The sequence below is a fragment of the Netta rufina genome (genome assembly GCF_964035555.1).
Source record: "Netta rufina genome assembly, chromosome: 6".
Taxonomy (NCBI): Eukaryota; Metazoa; Chordata; class Aves; order Anseriformes; family Anatidae; genus Netta; species Netta rufina.
Genome location: NC_140129.1, coordinates 20,561,874 through 20,585,082, shown reverse-complemented (window position 1 = coordinate 20,585,082; position 23,209 = coordinate 20,561,874). Strand labels below are relative to the sequence as shown.

Genomic DNA, 23,209 nt, shown 5'->3' with positions numbered 1-23,209 from the left:
CCATTGCACTTTATAATGCCTATAGCTGTCGGAGACGAAATCATGTAAAGCTGCATCCAGGTACATTAAGCAAGCCAGATAAAATCTTGATCACAAATGGAAGGGGATTTATTATTACTCTCTTTAATCACAGTGTTAGAGAGAGGTTTGATGGAGCATTTGACAGATATTCCTATAAGGAAAGTAAGAGAAAGGAGTTTTTTTCCTTGATGCTGTAAATGACAGCAGATTCAACAGCTGTTTGTCATCCTTCACTGTCATTGATACCGCACTGATCAGACACTTTACTGAAGTGTGGTAAAGCTTAAGTCTCCATCTGAGCTCCTTTGTTATGTAAGGGAGGATTTCAGCACTGGGGCTGGTGCTTCGTGCCTGACATTATTGGTACTGAAGTTTTTAGTATTGTTTCCAGCTTCAGGAAGCCTTTTTGTTATCAGGTTCCTTGCATTTCACCTCCTCCGCAGGCATTACACTTCCATTTTACTTCTTGTTCTCACTATTTGGGTATTCAGTAGGTAGTGGAAACAGTAGCATGCTTCTTTTGTTCATCAAGAAAGGGTCTGTTGCAGAGCCAAGCCAGTGACCTTTTCTCCCAGTCTGTTGTGGGACTTCCCAGGAAGAGCTGGGCTCTGCCCAGCAGTGAGCTTGTCTGGTGCAAGAAGGTTCATGGGTTTGTCCTGTGAGTGCACACAGGGTTCAGCTGAGCCCTGAGCATGCCTGCATTAACTCCCTTCTGGTTAGTTTGCCCACGTCTAGGTGCTGCACTGCAGTTCAGGATTCTCTCCGTCCAGCCACAGCCTGCCCAGAGTATCCCTCAGCTGTGGGGTTCACTAAGGGATGCACCCCACTGTTCCAGCTGGAACCACGTCTTCATGGAGAAGTGAGCTTCAGGCTAGGGCTGCATTGATTGTGGAGGTGGGATGGGGAGGTTGTGCTTACACTACGTGCTCTTTCTTAACCTCTTCACTCCAGGGCAACTGCAACCAAAGTCCAGTGCTACTACAGCAGTTAGGGTCAACTCTGAGAAGCTGAGGCAAGTCAAACAGGGGAGACAGGGAAGGGAAGAGGGGTGGGAAGGTGGTGTAGATCCCCCACAGTGTTAGCCTTCACTGCCTGCTTCTTGCCCACCTAGGATCCATTAGGTTTCCAAACAGCAACTTGGAAGCATTTTGCTGGAGGTGGCAGTGTGGCTTGCTGAGCCTTCTGTGGCTCAGAAGCAGCAGATTTTCTGCACAGTGTTGGTCTCTGAGACTTAATAATAATGCATGGAGTGCATTGCTTCTCAATTTGTGGTATCCTTTCTGGCTTTGTGGTAAAGTCTTTCTGGATTCTTCCAGTGAGGCTTATTTTATTTAGTATTCAGCATTTTAATTGAATGTAGACCTCTGTATCTGCAGCTCCTATAGCAAGCATCTCTCATAAGAAGCCTCAATACATCATAATATTTGACAGAGAAAAATGTGCATTTTTTGCTAGCACCTGTAATTTAGATAGCAAAATAATTGGGTAGGAAGCATCTCTTAGTTCTAGCTGAATCTGATATGAAAGACAGTTACAGCTTTTCAAACCTGGCTAAAACTATGAATTATCCTACAATATTTGTATGGCTCTAATTTAGGCAGCTGTCAGACAAAAATTCTGTATATTAGAAACAATTTTAGAGAGTCTGTGTCTGTTTCCAAAGACCTTTTTTGTTGTGGGAAATGAAAGGAACTCACTCACCACAGTAAGTACCACAGAGAAGTTTGAACCGATGAATTGGTTGCTGTCCCGAACAGAGAGATGGAGAGATTTCAATGGACTTTTACTGTTCTTACAGCCTCATGAGAGGCACATCAGAAACTCCAGGAGGTCTGTTACTTGTAAATGTTGCTCAGGTTATTGTAACAAGTATCCTTTTCCATTTGAGGAGCAATGGTGGTGTAGGTGTGCAAGTTTTATTTTGTTTTCTGAGTGAAGGATGCATTCAAAAAACTAGGAAGAGCCTTTAATAGTCATCTTACTTCAGTTAGCACACAAAGACTCTTTGGACATTGTGTAAGACAAATCATAATTAGAACTAAAGTACCAGTTGGGAATTGGGCTATAATTCTGACTGCCATTTGTACTGTATTTTAATACGGTACAAATGCTTCCTATTTATAAAGACTCTACTAGTCTGATTCTCAGCTCGGGACTTTAGGCTCCAGATCAACATCCTGCGTAGTGTTCATTTTATTTGTTTTGATGCTCCTCACATACTGTATTTTACATGCGTGTGTTGTTAGGCTTTGCCTGAGCTGGACTGCTCCACCTGATGGTGAAAGCAAGAAAATGCTTTCTTCCACACACACGGGATTCGTTTGGGACAATGATCTTAATGAAAGCATGTAGTGCTGTAAGGGTATGTGTGTCTTAATCCAGGGAACCTCCTAACAATGTTCTGCCACCTTTATACATGCATGTAGGGAAGCTAAGGTTATGTAAAGGAGTTGCACAAATATTTTGAATCCACAGCTTTCTTTCGTGTTTCTAATGAGATACCCAGTGGGTGGGTACTTGTGCTGTAGACGTGTGTTTCTCAGTCCAGATGCCTCCAGAACCTGAGATGCAGCTGTGCTTTGCAAGACATGCATAGCAAAAAGGAGTTGCTCTTGCTGATGCCTAAAAAGGGAAGTGTGGCTGCTTGGTTACTGCTGGTTTGGACATTTTCGTATTGCCCATTGTAGATATATTTAACAGTTGAAGATGTTGGGTAGAAGGGTTTGCCCATATGTTGTTTTCTACATAGAGCCTATTCAGTTGCACAGAAAATGAAGATAAAACTAAAGAACTCTGAAGAAAAAATTGCTTACAGGAACAGATTTAAAAGGCTTCGTTATCTCTTGTGGCATTGAAAAGGAAATAATCATATAAGTCTTTTGGAAACATGAAAAAAAGAAAAAAAAAAACAGGACACGTAACTGAGCTGCATGTCTCCCAGTTTTTTATTTTGTCCAGAATGTTATGTACAGAGTGTTTATTTTTTCCTTTCTCTTTCAGACACCGTGGCTTTGGAATACCAGACAGTGCTGGAATGGGTACCCATATCAGGTAAAAGCTACAGTGCTGCCTAAAATCAGAAATGGCATCTCTGCAGTGCTCTGTTTGTACTATGGTGCAGCTCTATGTCAATATGTTACTGTGAAGAGGCTCCATGGTGTTTCAGAACATTGTTAGATGCTCCCTGTCTTGTTTGTGTTCAAGATGGGAAATATGAATATAACTGTCACACCTATTTTGATATGAATCACATGATCTGAAAACAGATCTGGGAAATCTAACTGTGAAAGCAGACATCTGCCACAGTGGAGGAACGGCCATTTTTTTTTACAAAGTTCTGAGGATGCTGAAAGTTTTAGCAAAGCCAGAGATTCAGCAGATTGAGAAAAGTCATTCAGAAAGTGAGTTACAACTCTCAGATGGTGGTAATTATACCTGCTATATTGAAAATCATGCTACAAGTTGACAGGGTCCAACAGAAATTATGTAATGAAAACCATTATTAAAATCATTGTCTCAGAGACAAAAAAAAAAATCTACTGAGTGCTGATCAGGATTATATACTGGTTTTTCAGTTTGATTCTTCTTTTTCTTAACTAAGTAAAACTTCTAATCTCTTGTTTGTTACAGTCCCTTTGTAATTTATTCAACACAACATTGCAGAAATACGGCTGGACTTACAATAGATACGGTCAATTTAATCATTTCGGTGACAACTTACCCATAAGTGCAGATAAGTGCAATAAGTCCTATTGAATTAAGTCTATAGGTAATTGAAACCTAGTATTTTGACTAAGTTAAACTTAGTTAAACTTAACTTAAACTAAACTAAAGTTAATTAAACTTAACTTAAACTAAACTAAACTTAACTAAGTTAACTTGGTTAACTTAACTAAGTTAAACACTGTTGATCTTTTCATGGAGGGAAAGCCTCATTCCCCCCCATTATCATTGTATATGGGTATAGAAGTTCTAAAGTTATTGTTAATAAAGCAGCTGACTATCTTAATTGTTTTACTAGAGATTTTCCCTGGTGAGTTTTCTTGCAATAATGAATTTAATAGTTGCAGCTCATTACTACCATTGCTAGCTCATGTTCTTGTCCCTTTTTATTACACCTAACTAAAAGCTTACTGACTGTATCACTAAATCAGAAAAGGGTTGTATTGGCCCAGGCAATAGCTTTAAAAGACTTATTTTGAGTGTATACATTTTCATGAAGTATAAGCATATGTCTATATTTAAATAACCCATAGGCAACATTCAGTGGGCACCTAAAGACTGTTTTTCAATTAAAAAGAATCAGTCTACAAAAGGGAGTGGGAATAAAAGAGGCAACTGAAATGCCTCTTGCTGACTGAAATATCTCTTGCCCTGCTTGGATGCTTGGTTGGGCCAGTGTAGACTGTTCTAGAGATGGTTCTTGAGAGATGCCCTCGGAAGCATCTCCTGTGCCAGGGCCCCTCTCTGTCTCTGTGATGGAAGATATGACTAGCAGGAAATCATGAGGAAATTAGAGTAGCTCCTAGGACTGTCTCCTGGGCTGGGGGCTAAACACCCTATGCATGCCACCAACTACCTCCTTTGAAGTTACCCCAGGTTGGTTTTGGTTGTGAAAAAAACTCTGTCTTGTTATTTTTACTTCTTTTGCTTTTAAACATGTATTTAATAATGTTTATCAAGCAAGATGCCTGGGTAAATTTATATATTTTTTTCTTCACAAATGTTAACATGTTCCCAGAAAATGGTTACAATCTTTAAAGGAAGGCTTTAATATCAGAAAGAGTTAAACCTGTTTAAAAGTCACATTTTTAACATGTGCAGATGATATTATATACTAGTATCATATTTCTTTAATCTGCTCTATTATTGTTTCTTTTGCTGTGCTTTATACACGCATTAATGAGGTACAGCAAGATGTTTCAAGTAATCTTTCAAAACAGAGTATGAAAGGGCAGAATTTAGTTTGTTCTAGGTTCCTAATGGATATCATAATTTTTTGGTATTACGATATTACAATACTGTAAAGATTTGTCAAGAGGGTAGATTGGGGAGCTTTTTTTTTTTTTTTTTCCAGAACCATCAAAGTTCAAAAGAGGCAACCATCATCATTTTTCTTGCATAGGATGCTTATGTATAATTGAGTAATCCCTTGATGATTGCACATCTGTCCTATAGACCTCAGATACCTGTAATATCAGTTAAACCCTCTGTTAACCTTTTCTCATCTCCATCTTCCAGCCGCTGATGCCCGACCTTCATTATTACTACATTGTTGAATTGTCATTCTACTGGTCCTTAATGTTTTCTCAATTCATTGACATCAAAAGAAAGGTAAGAACATCAAGACTAAAAATATTGAAGGCTTTAAACACATACCTTTCTTGACCTGAGGAATATCTGTATTATCTGTGCAGTGGAACTTGCAGATAGTTGTCACTGAGAAACTGGTGTTGAGGTGCTTGTTTCATTCTATTCCTTGTTACTATGATGTACAGGTTTTTTTTTTCTGCATACAGGAAGAAGAGCCTGGTGTAACCAAATATTCAAAGGGAAATGGCATCAGCTGAAAAGATTTCCTGCTCTTAAACAGTGACTTGAATGAAATTGATCACATACATGTATTATTTCTACTAAGAGTTAAATGATGATATATCACTGACAGAGCAAGGCTACCTCATAAATTCATACCATCTTTTTTGTAAGATCTATGAAGGCTTTGAATTTATTCTATGCAGGCAGGGGAAAAAAGGGATACGTTTAATATTAAACACTGATGCTACATCTAACCTTTAGTTATCAACCAAACCTCTGCAGCAGTGCTACATAATTGTTGAGGTTATCACTGCAGAAATGTGCTGTGTCTAATCAATCCCCCTACATTCATATTCAGCTCTCTGCTCTGAGCCATTGGCTGTACTTCTCTTTTTTGTTCTTCAGGGGGAGGAAAATTGAACAACATTGCAATTGCAACGTTACATCTTTAAATAATATTTAATTGATTCCTGACTAGTTGTCTTCCTTGAAACGTAGTTGGAAGATACTTGAACAGCACCTAGGTATAGTCAAATACAATTCTGAAAAGGTCCATTGTGACAGTCAATAACACCTTTCTTTGATATATCTCCTGGGAAAATGCAATAGCTATTTCCCTTGTGACTTTGACAGTTTGTTCCCATTGGAGAGCTGAGCACAGAGTTATAGACTGATCTTGTCCATATATAGATGCAAACAATCTTTTGCACCTATATATGCATCTAATCTTTCTGTCTCTCTGTTATATATAAATGACTTAAATATATATATATATATATATATATATATTTATACACACACATAAAAATGACTGCTGAGAAGGCTTCTCGGCAGCCTACAGTAGAAATAGAAGGGGAGATGGAGGTGGAGAAGTGGATTGCTAACAGCTAAATAACACTTCAGTCACAGATTTGCAGTGCTTGACCCCAGAGCACTAAGTCAAAGCAGCATCCCATACATCTGCGGTGTCTGAGCATGAAGCATCAAACAGAGCGGGAGCACGGTATCTGTAGTGCAGTGATAGCAAGTCAAAAGCCTTTCATTATAAGCACCCTGCAGGAGACAGTGGAGAGAGATGCCATATATGTAAATAAAGTATGAGATCACCAACCAGTTTGCACTGTGGAGGCAGTTCTTTTTGTATTTTAAACAAAATTGATAACTAGGAAGATCAGACTGGAGAAATGTGGCCATGTGCTGGTGTCAGACAGTAAAACTGCTGTGTCCAGGGGCAAATGCAAGCTGTCATGGAAACCCGTGAGTTGAATAATGTTAATGCTGGCAGCTTACAGTAGTTGACAGACAGTAGTAGCACACGCTCCTGGGCATCAGGGCAATGGCAGCCGTCAGCCGGATCACAGCACAAAGCCAGAAAGTCCTCTCTGACAAGACAGCTCAGGATGTAGAGGGATATCAGACAGACAATGTATCAGGCTAGCGGGAACAGAGATGGTGCTAGGAAAACATGAGATGAGCCTCAACGCCCAGATCTCTCACATCAGGCATTCAGGAGCCCCAAATACATGGGTATATATACCAACAAGGAAAGGCTAAAAGTGTTACAAGTTCTCAACCTGTCAAATAAGGCAAGGGCAGGAAGTGTGATATTGGCCCAAGACTGAAACACTTGGCAGATTTTGAGACCTGAAATGTCTCAACAGATTGGCCCTGAAGGCCATGTTCCTAAGCTACTCTATGCGTTGCGAGACCCTCACTTCACTAGGCCAGCAAGTAAAGGTGCCAACGCAGTTAACGCTTCAAAGCCTGCAGGAAGTACGACCTTGACAGGGACATCAGCTCTTGCAGCACCATCATAGTTCTCTTTTAAAGAGCAGATTTAATTTTAGTTTAAAAAATGTGGAAACTTCTTAATGTACTCAGTATACAATGTGAGATACAGAGCTGGAAGAAGCAGCATATTTGCCAGCTAATATCAGACATGGCGATACTTCATGATAGTTTATGCAGAGCAGATTAACAGTTCTTAACCCTAGAAAACTGTTGATATTTTCTTGTTACTGTGAGAGAAATACTTTTATCTAAGTTGTGGTTATCATTTTAGATAGTTTTAAATTCAACAGGGACTGTCTTGTAGTCTGGGAGGATCAAAAGTGCCCTGGCAGCCTCATGCACTGCGGGAATTCAGCCAACTGGTTTTATGCAGCTGGCTTTCTCAAGGCAAGGTGCCGTAGGTCTTCTCTGAAAGTGCCAGTGCTTGGCACTGCCGTAACTCCAGCACTGGTCTTTTACTTTGTGTAGCTCAAGAGAAGTGCTACGTACTGTTTTCAAAGTCTTTTATTCTTCCCTAACAACAAATTCATGCCTTTAAAATGACTTCCAATTGGTATGCTGATTTTCAAACACCCATTTATCTTTATTCAGATTTTATAAGTTCCACCAGATTGTCTCTGCCTGCCTGAAGAGATATGAGCAAAATTTTAAGACTTTTGTCCATACCTGCTACTGGCATCAAGTTAAAGCAGTGAACTGAGTAGATTAACTTTTACAGTTTCATAATGGAGTGTTATTTGCTTCATAAACATCTACTCTGTTGCTGTAATGATGTTCTATTGTTAAGAGTTTCCATCCATTTTCAAAAACTGTAATCTAGTATCTTTTTTTTATTATTATTATTATTTTATCTTCTCTCTCCTGCTTCCCATACTCCTTTCTGTAAAACACAGAGAAAGATAATTAGATTGGCAAACTGTGTTACTCTCACAAGCCCCTGATAAGTTTTAAAAGCAGTGAGGCTTATTTAACATGCTTTCTGAATACCTGAAGTATTGCTTGCTACAAATACATTTGAACAGTATATTTAAGGAAATTTACAAAACTTCTACCTCAGTCAGTGTTTTAACAGGTTTGTAGAAGATCTACAGGCACATGCCATCTTTAAGAAGTTACAGCTGGAGGCTATAATTGTGCTGTAAATAAATGCATCTTGTGCAAATGTGCATACAGTTCAAAATATATTTTAAAAGGAAAAAAAGAAACTGTTCCTGTACAACTACTCATCTACTGTGTATGGATGAAAGTGCTTGAGTGAGCTGGGAACACAAGTGCCTCTTGACATTATAGAGACTTGCAACATCAGTTTCTGTGTATTCATTACCTTTATGTGTAATTAAAATCTAACACATAGCATCTTCAAGTATAGTAATAATTACTGACATGAAGAAATGGCACAAATGGGAAAGGACAGACCAGAGTAACAGGAGTATTCTTATTTATATCACACTGCCACTTTCTTCTAACAATTTTCAGTAGGTCAGTCCGGCATCTCTGTTTCAGAACTGGCAGGGTCATACAGCTGTCTCTTTTAAGAAACATTATCGGGGAAGGAGTTCCCTGGACAGCATTTCTGTAAGTAGTCTCATGCAGAAGTGCAGAAGACTGCTGCCCAAGAGCATTAGGTCTGCTTAGGAATAATCCATATTGTCAGGAAAGCCTTGAAGAGTTCCCAAGAGGGACTAGAAATGTAGTGTTTGTATAACATGAATGTGGCATCTATAAAAACAGAGGAGAATTTCTGCTTGGCTTCCTTGCTCATTTGGACTGCCAACGTGCAAATGTAATTGCAATTAGCAGGAAAATAAAAGACAGTGCCATAGCACTTGCAGCTGAAGCAGGTAGAGTGCTAGGCTGCAGAATGGCCATATGGGAACACTAGCACCTTACTTATACTCCTGGGGAAAAGGGTAGGTGCTTTGTTTTTCTGATTATGGCAAGGTCAAATGGTCCCTATGTGGGGATTTCTGGTTACTAAAATGACTAAGATATCACATCCCCACTCTCCAGTAAGATCCTCAGAAAGAGAAAAACAGCCTATATTTTTCCTTTTATTCAGTCTGTTTTAAGAAAATTGATTTAAAGCAATGGCTTGAGATGCCTGCTGAACGTATATGATTGTGATTCAGACTGCTGGAGAACAAATAATCTGGCTGAGGATTGTTGGATGTATATCAAACTCGGATACAATTTTATGCTTTTAGTTTGGTTGTGGGTTTGTTTTTTCATCTTTGTGTTGGAAATACTGGCAGTGCCTGTTGGTGAGTAGTCGTAGAAATAGAGGAGCTTGTAGCACTTGATAGCTACTCAGCTCCTGGGAGGAGGTCCTTTCCCTATGAGGGCAGCGAGTCAGCTCCAGCTGCAGGTTTTTTGCACAGCCTCCAGGTGTGCAGTGCAGTGCAGGTGAGTGCTGGTACTGGAAGTACAAGTGACATGGCATTCCCTGAACACAGAGGTGCCTGCTCCATTCCCAGGGAGAGGCAGTGTGCTGCTAGTTACTCTTCCCAGCACTGGAGAGAGAGAGCAGTGGGCAGCTGTAGCTACAGCTGTCCCTGTGTTAGTGGGAGCTCACCAGCACTTTCCCTGAAGAGCCTCAGACCTTTCTTCCCTTTGCAAGCCAGGTTCTGCCTCTCCAAAGGCTGCGCATCGCAGCTTCAGTTTCTCTGCTTTGAACCACTCAGCTGGAGACAGCTCAGCAGGACTGGCACATAACAGCTGCCACAAAGCCAAGCACTGCCTCCCAAAATGTTTGGTGAAGAAGAGCTTGCCTGGAGGAGCTGTTTCTCGTGGCTTCCTGGATCTGTTCCCTTAGACAGCTCTGCATGAGGGCCACTGCTGAGAGCTGCTCTGCTAGGTGGGCACCTGATGTTTGGAGGTACTCCCCAGTCAAATGATGTCTGTGACCTTTCCTTTAGGGTTTTGATACTACATACTCACGGCTGTTTTTTTTTGTTGTTGTTGTTTGTTTGTTTATTTTATTTTTTTCTTTTTTAAAATGATTTGGTGCCTTGCAGAGAAGAATCTCATCCCTATAGGTTCTGTTCTCCCAGTAATCAAGCTGGGAGCTTAAGCCAGGCAGACTGGTCCTTCCCTCTGCTTTGCCTGCTCCTCAGCATGTGTCTGGGAATTTTATGGTCCAAGAGTTTTACTGTTCCCACCTTTTTTCAATAGTAACAGTTACTTTTTGACCAAATAACTCTGTGAGTTACTGGTTTTAAGACCAGTTAATCTGCATCATTTGGAAGGCAGTAGCTTAGATCTGAGCAGGAGGAGCTGCACCAGCTAATTTAAAGACTTTTCTGACACCAACACTGTGTGAAGACAAAGCAGCTTCATTAAAAACAAACAAGTGAAAAACTGGAACTGGGATTCTCAGCTGTGAAACTACTCAGTTGTGCTTGGCAGGTGACTGTCAAAAGCTCTTACCATAGTGGAAATATGTTTCTTGTATTTCTGTAGCTATTTGAACTCTTGTGAATGATGCATTATTTTGCAGGCTGCATGTTGATTGCTGTATAAAAAATATGGTGTAATTTATTTATAAGTACATGAGGCTTTTCAATGTAACTTCAGTCATAAATGGTTCATTTGGTTAAATTACTGTGAACTGAGAAGTGTAGGAATTTCCTAGCTTTCAATAATCTTTTTACCTTTTGTTAACATACAATGACCACTTTATTCAGTCTAAGTGAAATATATGTATTAAGTAGCAGGATCTTTCTGTAACATAACCATAATGCTGGGTTTAAAAATATCCATCCATTTTTGTATAAGAATATTGAATCTCACTATTTGGTTCACTGTTGTTTTTTGTTTTGATTTTTTTTTTCTGCTTCTTGCTGCTGCAGGATTTTGGCATCATGTTTACACATCACATTGTAACAGTCACCTTGATAACCTTCTCATACGTAACCAATTTGACACGAGTGGGAACCTTGACCTTATGTCTTCATGATGCGGCAGATGTTGTCCTAGAGGTGAGAAAATACGTGTGTCATCAGTGTCTCTACATGGTACTCTGGGGCTCACGTGTCAGTGGCTGGAATCTATTTGCTATGCAGAACAACTATTCCCTCAGCAAAGAGGCCAGTTCAAGAAGGTAGTGGTGATTAATATAGCACATTTCCTTGCTCAAATACATTACACTTGTAGCAGTGCATGTTTGTGCTTTCAGGCTGGTTTATCCCTTGGTAAGTTGCTTGTATAGAGCAGAGTCTGGTAATGCATTACATGCCGTGGAGGGTTACACATAGATTTTAAATATCACATGGTAATATCAAAGGTTAAAGATTGTGAAATCTGGAAAGTGGTGGCTGTGTTGGATAGAAGCTCCTGTTTCTTGACCAGTCTGAAGTGACGAGTTGAGGGAGAATCCTGTCTTTCAAAGAATCAAGGTGTCCTTGTTTGATTCTTCTGTGCTTTGCTGAGCAGAGGGCACTGGCCAACTTCTCAGCTGTTCTGTGTACAGGCAATGAGCTCAGTGCTGGTCCTGAGAATTTTCCAGGTTTCTGTGCCTCCTCATCTAGATGCCAGTATGAAGCAGCTGGCTTTGGAGAAGAGGGAATGATTGATACTCTTTTAAGTCAAGATGGTCTCTAACTTCTGTAGTGGAAATTTAGAGATTTTCTCATCCTGTACATGCATCCATTTTTAGACTGCTCTGAGTAATGCTAGGATTGCTCTGTGAACTCTCCAACAGGATCAATTAATAACTGTTTTGTCTACAAGTATTTTTAAAGTAGTTTCAAGGATCCTGTTACGCAACAACGCAGCCTCACTGTATGATTCACCTATCTCAGAATCAAAATCCTGCCATTTTGATTTGATTATGCTGCAACTGTTTTTATTTTTTAATCCGTTCTTAATGTAGAAGTCAATGACTGCCTGAGGCAGAAGGTAGCAGAGAATATGTATTTCTGTGGTTAGAAATAATTACATCTTTACATTTTTTTTCTGTTTTAGTAGCAGATCTGTGTATATCCATTCTACTGCCTGTGAATTCCCTCAAAGTTTCTTCATTACTCTTTTCTTGCCACCAGAAGGACATCCTTGACATTGTTCATTTCAGATCAGACTGGTGCTTGTGGAATGAGTAAACTACCGTAGAGTAGCTGTAGTAGGCTAGCTAAAACCTTAGCCTGAGCACGCTGAGATATACATTTTTGATCAATTCCTCTTGTTCATTCACTGCCCAAAAGAAAGAGAAATTGCTATTCTCACATGATATGCAAACATTCAGCAAATACATTTCCCCGTGAGACATAGTCTTTAGTGGTCTTCCTAGTCAATTTGTTCAGTCTGTTTTACCTGGAAATACTAAAGCCACTTATAAAGAACAAGAATCAAAACCCCAGGGAAGCATTTACTAAGAGAGCCATTATGACTCACTCAACAGACTTTCTTCTGCTGGGGCAGTGGGTCACAGCCCCAGTGCTGTAGGAGAGGAGATGGACTCGTATGCTTTGGGACATTAGTGATGGAAAGTCAATGCAGAGGAAGAAAAATATTTAGCTGCAAAAGAAGCTGGTAGAATTTCTTGCTATGACGGGTCAGTTGTGCACCTGATCTGTTCTATGTGTTACATATTTGTAGAAATGGAAAGCTATTTCCAGAGGCCACTAGACTTTTTCCACCTACCTATTTCATAATGGAATACACCCAATGAAAAGCTGATTGAGGATGCAATCATTTTGCTATTATTGCAAAAAGTGGTAAGTGTTAGTGGAAATACTGGAAATTAGCGTTTTTCCACAGATTTTAAGGCATCTGCAGGTAAAGAGGAGTCATAGGATTCGATGAAAGAAGAGCAATGGGTATTGTCTTCCTGGACTTCAGTAAAACCTTGGTTGCTGTCCCCATAAGATTCTCATAGAGAAGCTGCTAAAGCTGGATGAGCAGACAGTGAGGTGGATCAAAAATTGGCAAAATAGCCATGCTCCAGAGGGTAGTGGTCAGTGGTGCAAAGTCTAGTTGGAGACCAGTAGTGAGCAGGGTACCCCAGGGGTTAATAAAGAGTCCTGTCCTGTTTAACATCTTAATTGATGATCTGGACAATGGGGTAGAGTGCACCCTCAGTAAATTCATAGATGAAATGGGGGAGAATGTTGTCTCATTCAGGGACAACTCAGCCAGAGGGCTGAGCAGCCATCCAGATGGACATTGACAGGCTGGAGATGTGGGCTGATGAGTCTCATGGAATTCAACATGGAATCTTGCCAATGTTTAAAAATATCTGAAGGGAGAATGTAAAGGGGTCAGAGCCAGACTCTTTCCAGTGGTGCCCAGTGCCAGGACCAGAAGTAATGGGCACAAACCAGAACACAAGAGGTTCCCTCTGAACATCAGGAAGCACTTTGCAGGTGATGGAGCACTGGCAGAGGTTGCTTGGAGAGGTTGTGGAGTCTCCACCCTTGGAGATCTTCATAAGTCACCTGAAAGTGGTCCTGGGCAACCTGCACTAGGTGCCCATGTTTGGACAGATAACCCCCAGGGGTCCATTCCAAACTCAGCCAATCTGTGATTCTGTGATTTTCAGGAATCCATGGCTGTTCTCTTAGGTCTCAGTGAAAGTTATCTTAAGCCACTGAAGGATAGACCAAGCACAGGGTCACTTGCTTGCCTAGGAAACCAGTACATTAGCTTAAGTTGAACCCTAGGTCACTGAGAGGGTCTTAAGGATCTTTGCACTGCAGTACAGCTTGTGGGTTGGAAACACTGTGAATTAACCCACTACAGTAGGTAAAACCCCACCAATTTGGAGACCTTGAGATCCAGATTCATTTACCTTCCTACTTCAAACGAACACTGACATTTTTTATGCCAGCGTATGGATGTGAAGTAGATGGTTGCTTCTGGTGTATGAGCCTCACATAGCTGACTATTGAACCAGATTCCTTTCTGTCAGGTTCCAGCTATCTCCTAACACACTTTTCAAAAAGAGCAGGGAATGGACACTTTAGACCAAGGCAAACAGCTGCACTGTAAAATAAATGGGTTTAAATAGACCAGCAAGGGTGTCTGTAAGAGCTAGATTGCTCAGCTGTCATCACAGTTTTTAAGCTTTGAAAATGGTGTTATATTGTGCTAGGTGGCCAAATTCCATGCAGCAACACACTCGTTTTCCCTTTTTTTTCTTTTTTTTTTTTTTTGTAGTAACAGTAGTTCTGTATCAATTTTATTTGTAGATTTGTTATTTGAGAACTGATGACCCAGCAGCTGTACTGTTTTTGAGAAATGGCATGATACTACTACAAGTTGCTATGGCAATATCAGCTCCACACACCAAAAAAACAGCTTTTTTAGGCTGCCACCATGGAAATACATCCAAAATTCCTAGCTGAACTTTCAGTCATCTGAAAATCAAGATGTTAGTAACTCCTCTGCTTTACATGTTGGCATCCAGAGTGTTCTCTTTTCCCTAAACCAGACTGTGAGTACAAACTGCTAGGAAACTCATTTGTGTCCAGCAGAATATAAGACTGATTCAGAAGTCATGTGATTTCTCTGCAGCACTTGTGGCTTTCCTTATATTTTGTGAGCTCCCTAGTTTGTTTTCTGTTAGTAAGGATATCCTTTATGTTCAGGTTTTGAACAGAAGTATTGCAGACAGTACGTAATATCCTAAAGCACAGGTTGATTTTGGCATCTGGATTGTCTGACATGAGCATTCAACAGTTACAGATTAATTGTGTTCATGCTGATAAAATTAGACAATGCAAAAGTATCTCACCATTTTAGGGACTTCTCTGGTTTGAATTCTGCATTCAGAATAGTATTCTATATGCATAATTGTGGTTATTTTGCTTCCTCTTAGCCCTCTGGAAAGTCTGTGCAAGTAAGCATTTTCTGAAATAGAGTAGCTGGATACAGTCCCCTCAGAGGGACACAGACAGTGGCCACTTGATAGGGCTCTTCATGTATTTAATTGTGCAGTGACTCTCTGTAGACTTTTGGCACAAAGCATAAAGAAAAACTGTTCCTTCCTTGAAGCAGATGCTGTAAAATAAGTAATTTTGCTTATGCACATGAACTTTCTGGAAAAAAGCATAGATGCCTTAAAATAATCTTGCTTGTACATGCTGTTTTCTCCAGAGGTAAGAGGACAGGGCAACTTCAGGAAAGATAAAAGTTTTAAAGAAAGGTTTGATTAAAGGTTCTATAGCTGGCTTCTCCACCAAGGAAGGAATCAAAAGATGACATTAAGATATATGAGAGAAGCATGTAAAAATAGGCTTAGGGCAACAAGCTGGGAGAGCAAAAATGAGAGGGCAAGGAAGAAACAGGAGCAATAGAAAGCCTTGGAAAAAGATTTGAAAGAGGGGAGTATAATCTTAGAGGTGGAAACTGCTCCATAGAGGCCAGGAAAAGAGAGAGACTCTGGGAGAATATAGGATATTGGGCACAATAGAGGATTTGAGAAAATTTTGTATATAAAAAACACTAGAAGATGGAGAGCATGGGGCAGCTGGAAGATGGATCGTTGGTGAAAATGAAAGTGGAGCCCAATGGGAAAGAAGGAAGTGTTTTATTAGGTCAGGTTCAGAAGAATAGCATATTGGGAAGGTGATGAGAGGTGGGTAGGTTAAAAGGCTGGGGAAAAAAATAGCACAAAAATAATGGAGTTCAAAAGAAGGTTTAGAAGAATTTTGTGAATCTGAAATTGTAGGATTTCAAAAAGAAGATGGAATAAGTGGAAGAAGTACTCTGTTTTCATGCAGTCTGTTTTGTTTTGTTTTGTTTTTGAGAAGACATTTTCCAGCTGCTTGGTAGAGAGGAGTTACAAGGTCACTGGGAGGTGACCAATAAAAACGTTAGTGATTTCATCAAAATTTAATTTCTTCTTTTTACAGCACAATACCGGAGAGTTCAGTTGTCCTCACAGAAGTAAACAGACATTTCTTTCTTTTACAGGCTGCCAAAATGGCAAACTATTGCAAGTATCAAAAACTGAGTGACCTTCTGTTCCTTACATTTGCCATTGTCTTCATTGTCAGTAGGCTTGGCATATATCCTTTATGGTGAGTAAGCATATCATTTTTGTCTAATGCTAAACATCAAACAAGTTTGGAAATAGCTATGTTATTAATTGAACATGATTCATTGACATTACTCTGTTTCCTAGAGCATCTAGGAGAGTTTCAGACATAACCAGGTGTTGTAATAGCGTATTTACTAGAGTGCCATTATATTTACTGTGTGCTAGACAAGAAACATATGGGGCTTCTGCTGGTTTTAAGGTAGGAGTGGATTGAAAATCACATGGCTTTGGGTTAGCAGGTAGTTTTTTGTTCTGGCAAGAAGTTAGAGGGGGAATAAGATATTAGTCTCTGAAGATGCTGACCAGAGGCTATGCTTGAAGCTAGGCTCTGCTCATTAGCTTTTAGTGCACGCTTTATAAACAAGTTCAGCTTAAAGAAAACACAGGGAGCTAAGGAAAGTTCAGCTCTGCTGAATTGTATAAGGATGTTATTGCCATGCAGATTTGTAATACTGCAGGCTACTCCTTTTTCACCCTTCCTTTGAACTGGGGGTCCTGGGGAAGCTGTATAATACATGCATCTTCAGGGTAATTATACAGGTGTTAATGTAATCTCACCTCTTCCCAAAGGCAGTCACTTCCATGTGCACTCACTCTCTCTTCCTAGGTGAGAACACATGCATCTATACACACAGACACAGGCATTTGGTTCTTTAGCTAGGATCTTCAACATCCAGAAGGCTGCTGGCGAGTTAGAAGACAGCCTGATGCACACCAGTTCAGAAACCCATTCAAGTTTCTCTGCAAGCACAGTATGAGTTACCTTTGCCAAAAAAAGAAATGCTCCCACACAGGCCAATGTGTTCTATGTATGAGCAGGGCTGGGAGAAGGCGTAGATCTCACTCTTTTGTGTTCAGGATCTTTCCTTTCTCTAGTATGAACAGAACTAACCCAAATCTCTGTGACACCAGGAGGGGTTTGTCATTACAATAGAAGATGATGATGATAGCTTTGGTTTGGCAAACCAACAGAAATACCAGAAATGTTACCTTTGGCAAAGGTTTAATTAGAGGCATTACCACCAAGCTCCTTGTTTAAGCATACAGATGATTTACAGATACTAATATCAACCTCTGTCACTTTTTCCTCCCAGATCCTATATAATGGTATCTCTTTAGGGGTTTGTTCAGTGCAAACAGGATAAGACCAAGGTGCCCTTAGGGAGCTGTGTCATCAGGTCATATTAACAGTAGAATGTAGAAGTCTCATTTAGTGTTTAATGATTCCAAAGATAATGTGATAATGCCTAGTCCCTACTGCGTTGTGAGTTGGTAAAGCCCCATGACAAAAGGAGAAAAGGGATGGATGCACAACACGCATATTTAAAAGTGCTTGTTATTTTTTCCAAGGAACAGTGATTTATTTCTTAAACAAGTTTGCTTCCCTTTCTTTAGTTGTTTCTCAAAGCTAACTTGGCCATACACTGAATTTCTGTAAATAAAGTTGATTTTTCTACCTGTATGATCTCAGACAGGAAAAATGGTGGTACGTCTGCTCATAGGATTTAGTCTGTCACACCCTGTCTTATATTAGGAAATGCAGTGAAGACCAAATTCTACCAGTGCAGCTCTGCCACTGGAGACTGCAGTGTACATGATTCTGCTTCAGAGAAGACTCAGTCAGACAATGACAGCTTGAAATAGAAATCCCACTGCTTATTCCTCTCTCCTCTAATGGCTTTAAAACAGTAATAAATTTACACTCCTTTTTGAGTGCTTTGAGTGTGTTTTTTTACAGAGCTAACCTGGGAGGAATACAGAGCATGCAGGGATGAGGTTAGGAAAGGTAAGGCCCAACTGAAATTGAATCTGGTGGGGAATGTCAAAAGCAACAAGGAGATCTTCTTTAAATACATAGGTGACAAAAGGAAGACTAGGGAAATACAGACCTACTGCTGAAGGAGACAGGGGACATGGTGACATGTGACCTGGAAAAGTCTGAGTCTTGGACAGCCTGGTGACCCTGTTTGAACAGGGATGTTGGACCAGATGACCTCCAGAGGACCCTTCCAACCTCAACCCTTATGTGATTCTGCAAGCTGCCTTATGCATTTATCTGCAGCACTAGCAGAGTATTTAAACCCCTCTCTGTGTTATTTGAACTGGCAAACAGGGAACTGCTGACTTTAAATTTTGTTATTCAAACACAAACTTTACCAGATCACTGCTGTGTGCTTGCCTTGCTGAATAGTCAACAAAGAGCAGATTAATCTTTTCAGAGTGCATGATTTTGAAGGAGGTCATTAGTCCTTTACGCATTGAACTAGAAGCAGCTGCCTAATATGCTTTTTCTCTTGAGACATCTGAAAATCAGCAAGGTCAAGTTTTTCCTATCTTTTACATCCTTAGTGTGGTAGCCAAATTTTGGAAAGTCTTTTAACTTTTAACCGTTTTAACTATTTTAACCTTTTTAACCCTTTTAAGTATTAACCTGAAGTGTTTAAAATAACACTGTATTTATAACCATAACTGAGGCTCAGAAACTGAAGGTCCATGCCATCTAGAGTGATTTCCATGAAGTGTTGCAGCCAAATGTTACCCTGCAGGAATCCTTTGCTAGGACTAAGCAATATTTTAAATTAAAGGTTGAGAGGAATGTGGTCAACTTACTGCCTGCCTAATAGCCATATTTTGTTCATATGAAGCCTGAAGTGTGGAAGAATGTGTCACCACACTTGTGTGATTAGGTGGTATCATTCAAAGTAGACTCATGAAGGCAGTGAAGATAGAGGGACTGTGTGAATCACAGGGATTTAGCAGTAGACAGTGTACTCTTTCACAGATGGAGTGGTTACACTAGTGATCACTCTGCCTTTCCTCCCCCTTAATTGACAAAAGTGCACATTTATCTATTTTGAATTTGTGAATGGTTCAGTCATTCGCTTGAGCCTTCAAAATAGGATGCTGAACCATAAATACTGTTTGAATCACTCTCTGAGTCCACCTGGCACCTGATGCTCTTAGTAATAGTATTTTACAAGTCTGTCTGTAGCTTGAAATTGTCATTTTCATTATTTTTATACCTTTTCTTTTAGTATTCCAGCACTTGAGCTGTGGAAATTTATTGCTACTTTATAAATGGTCAGTATTCTCATAGCAAGAAAAACAACCACATTGCAAGAAAAGCGAAGTCCTTGCTTTGAAGTACATGGAGTAGAATGGGCTTAACTGCATGAGTAAGAAGCAGAATATCAGACTCCACTTACTTCTTGCCAAACTGAGTAAAACTATTTAGCCCCAAAATACCTTGTAGCAGGAAGGAATAATTGGAGAGGTATCTTCAGAAGGTGACTCCAATGAAAAGGGAAGCTGTTGGTGGAATGTTATGTGCAAGGATGCTTCAATTACAGGGAATACAGTACAAGTATGGTGTGTATGATGTGTGATTTCTGATACCATCTTATTTCCAGACTATAGCCTTCATGTACATGCAGTTAATGGTTATCCTGATCTGTAATCATGAAGTCTAGAGGCAGCTTCATAGTTCTCAGCTGTAGTGTGGGCATTGCTTGTGAGAGTCAGAGTTAGTAAGGATGAAGCATGGGACATACAAGCTTGTCTGTCAAAATCCTTTATTTCTGTGAAGCTGCAGTTATAAATCTTCACCCCCATTAGCTTGCATGTCAGCAAAGATGAGTCATTGGAGTGGCAGCAAGCCAGGAAACATAGTTTTGCCCTCCTTTTCCTTGTTGCTGAATATTCAAAATAGCAAAATTTGATGCCTGATTAATATTACATAAATATGCAAATTTTTTTCTAGCATAAAAACTGAGAGGTATAAAATTGGTGAGTGTGCAATGTAAAAGGAAGACTGTAATTTATAAGAAAACTTCCCCCACACAAGAAGGCGAACATCCAAGGCAGGGTTCCAGCAACGTCGCTTATGAAGCGCTGGCATGCTCTTGTGCTCCAGCTTTGCACAAGTGCCATTTAATTCCGCATAAAGGTGCTAATAAAGAATTCAGAATGTATCAAATGCTGTTGTCTGAAGGTTGTTTAGCAGCAGGGCTAAGACAAAAGAAACAGGCAATTAGGTATATATTTAGCAGTCTTTCTACAGGCATCTGGAGTTCATTTCAGCAATAATTCAAAAACCCCAGGACACTTTCTGCCTCCTGCTGCTAAGCGAATGTAGGAGTAAAGCTGCTATTTCCACTGACAAGACATTTTGCTTGTGAAATTCTCCCACTTGCGCATAATCACTGTTCTAGCAAATTACAACATAAAATACAACTCTCTGTGAGTCGGGGGAACATGATGCCTTCTCAGGTGATAGAGGACTGTAGAGAGAATGAAGGCAATCTCAAACTGAAGAATTGATAGAAGTGATTCGAGCCCTCAGCTAGTCTAATCAGGCTGTGCAAAATTGTTACCTCGAGCCTTTCTTCATTTCAGTAAGCCTTGCAATTCCTTTTCCCTAGGCCTCAAACATTTCTTTTTGATGTAGTTACACAGACAGTCTTCTCTGTTGATAAAGGAATGGTTTGCTTTTTGCTGCTGTTATGTTTTTCTTTCAGTATTCGGACAGGGGAACTCATGGGGCTGTAATATTTATTAATCAGTTTTTGAGGTGTGCAGATGGCACTTCCATTCGAGGAGGCGTGGGTCTTAAGAAGGTGATGCTGTGTAGCAGCCAAGATTTTCCAGTCTCTCCAGTTTTCTTTGTTCATTGCAGAGGTCGTGTTCTGAGAACTGAAACTCCTGAACGCTGGCTATAGAGGAAACCCAAGACTACTCACCTGCTTTGCTTATCTTTCCATAATATGTGGGTGGTTTTTGTTGTTGTTGTTTTGCTTTTTTTTTCTTTTTGTTTGTTTGTTTTGTTTTGTTTTTGACAGGGCTGTTTGTATAGATCTCCTAATGCTGTGAAGAGTTTGGTATCTGAAACTATTTTCACAAAGTGACAATTAGGGTATTTCCAAGAGCTTCAGTGGAAGAAAGGTGGCTGGCATGGAGAGAGATACAAGGTTACTAAACCCATTCTCTGTTTAAAAAACGTGTGTTAAGGTAACTGGAGAAAGGTGCAACTTAGGGGTTTCAAAGAAAGAAGAGAACACTTCAAGGAAAGCAAGGCTGATGATGACCATGTGCAGGTACCAAGTTGTATACATGGTCTGTTCTGAAAGTAGTAAATTGTAAATTCATGTTCCTTTGTGTTTCTCTGAATAGTACTCATATGAGTTTGTGTTTTGCTACTTTTAATTAATTATGTTATATGAGAACTAGAACACACTAAGTTTCAGGGAAGTCTTACTGGCAAGTGCCACTGTCAAAAGTCAGAGGAGCAGGGAAATGGTGTTTGCACTCATGAGATCTGTGAAGTCGCAGCATGCCCCCGCTACTGTACCACATTAGAAGCTGTGAGCACAGACAGTAAACCACTTTGGTTAGTTGTTACAGCCTTGTGTAATGTTAGTAGGTATATCTAACTGGTTATTCCATTTGTGCATCTGTTTGAAAAGGTTCTGTCAAGAAAAAAAAAAAAAAAAAAGGAAAAATAGTTCTCACTGTAATGACTCAAAGCTCTTTCTGGTGCCTGTCTTCTTATTGACTCCAAAATGCAGTTGCTAAATGGATTTTTTTTTTTTTTCTTATGCCAACAAATCCTGTATAAGCGCAGGTCTGGCAGACCTCAGAATAACTTGGTTCCATGTTATTCTTTCATTCTTAAAGCCCATGAGAGTACCGTCTGGTTCATGGCTGATTTCTAATTGCCTTTTCATGGCAGTGAATATCTGCATGACCCAGACAGGCATGGTGTGATCCTTGCTGAGTTAAAATTAACTTCTTTTCACAATGGTGTGCTGGAACAAACCCTAGTTACTTATTACCATCTTTCTCTCATCTCTGCATGACCAGCTGACTAGCCCTTCCTGAATTTCATCACTGATTGAACAACAGTGTGGAATACAGCACATAGTGGGTCTCCAAACAGTGATCCAGTATTGCCAGTTTGCACTGTTCTGTCTCCTTCCTTCTATCCTGCAATCAGCTTCTGAGTGAAATTGCAGCTTGAGTTATGAATAGGGCAGCACAGAGCCCCCACTAGTAGCAGCTGCTTCAGAGATTTGCTGAACATCTCTTTTTCCTAGCCTTGTCCTGTTTCTAGCTGATATTGACTGGTTTTGTGCAGCTCTTAACATGCATGGAATTTGAATCATAGTCTTTGATACTGTTTTTCTTTCCTGGCACATTTTCTGCTGTTCGGCCCTTTGAGCATGTGTATTGTGGGAAGGGAGCATGTGGACCCTGACAGAGGCACCCTGTTTCATTCCTGTGAACATATTGGTAAAACAGAAAGCTCAAACCCACAAGCATCCCACTACATCAAAGCAGTACGTGGGCACTAGCTAAAGCAAGAATTCTGGTCATTTACTAGGCATGGTAAGAATCCAGGTAACTTGATAAATCCAAGCTGCCCCAACCTCATCTGGACTCTATGAACAGTGTTTCACGATGGCTTTAGTTATTCTCACTGGATCCTGAGGCCAGCAAAAACCTTTCTAGCCTGGCTACTATTATGTGTACAACTGGGCAAACATCTCTAATTGTTCTACTGTAAAATCAGCTGCTTTTTTATTAGGAAAGTAAATCTCTTCTGACACTGTTTTAAGCTCATTTTGCTTAAAACATTGTCTGAAATATAGCACAATGTAGGCTGTTTGTGGGTAGCAGATATTGAAGGAATAAATTCTTATTTTGATCCAATGTACTTGATTCCCAATATTATTCACACTGTCAGTGAGTGGATGCTGCAGAACTAGCAGCAAAAATTATCTAATGTGCTTATATTTCAGGCCGTTTGTAGCTTCAGGAGGTAACTTC

General features: G+C 40.0%; 1 protein-coding gene across 1 annotated transcript in view; it reads left to right on the top strand.

The window, feature by feature from the left end:
• CERS6 (ceramide synthase 6) overlaps positions 1-23,209 on the top strand; it is a gene marked incomplete at both ends in the record, with an annotated part of 115,515 nt that overhangs the window by 78,650 nt on the left and 13,656 nt on the right. The window contains 4 exons of the mRNA XM_084289000.1: positions 3,022-3,072; positions 5,263-5,355; positions 11,196-11,324; positions 16,258-16,364. Of these exons, the coding sequence (XP_084145126.1) occupies positions 3,022-3,072; positions 5,263-5,355; positions 11,196-11,324; positions 16,258-16,364 (380 nt within the window). The remainder of the gene's footprint in view (positions 1-3,021; positions 3,073-5,262; positions 5,356-11,195; positions 11,325-16,257; positions 16,365-23,209) is intronic.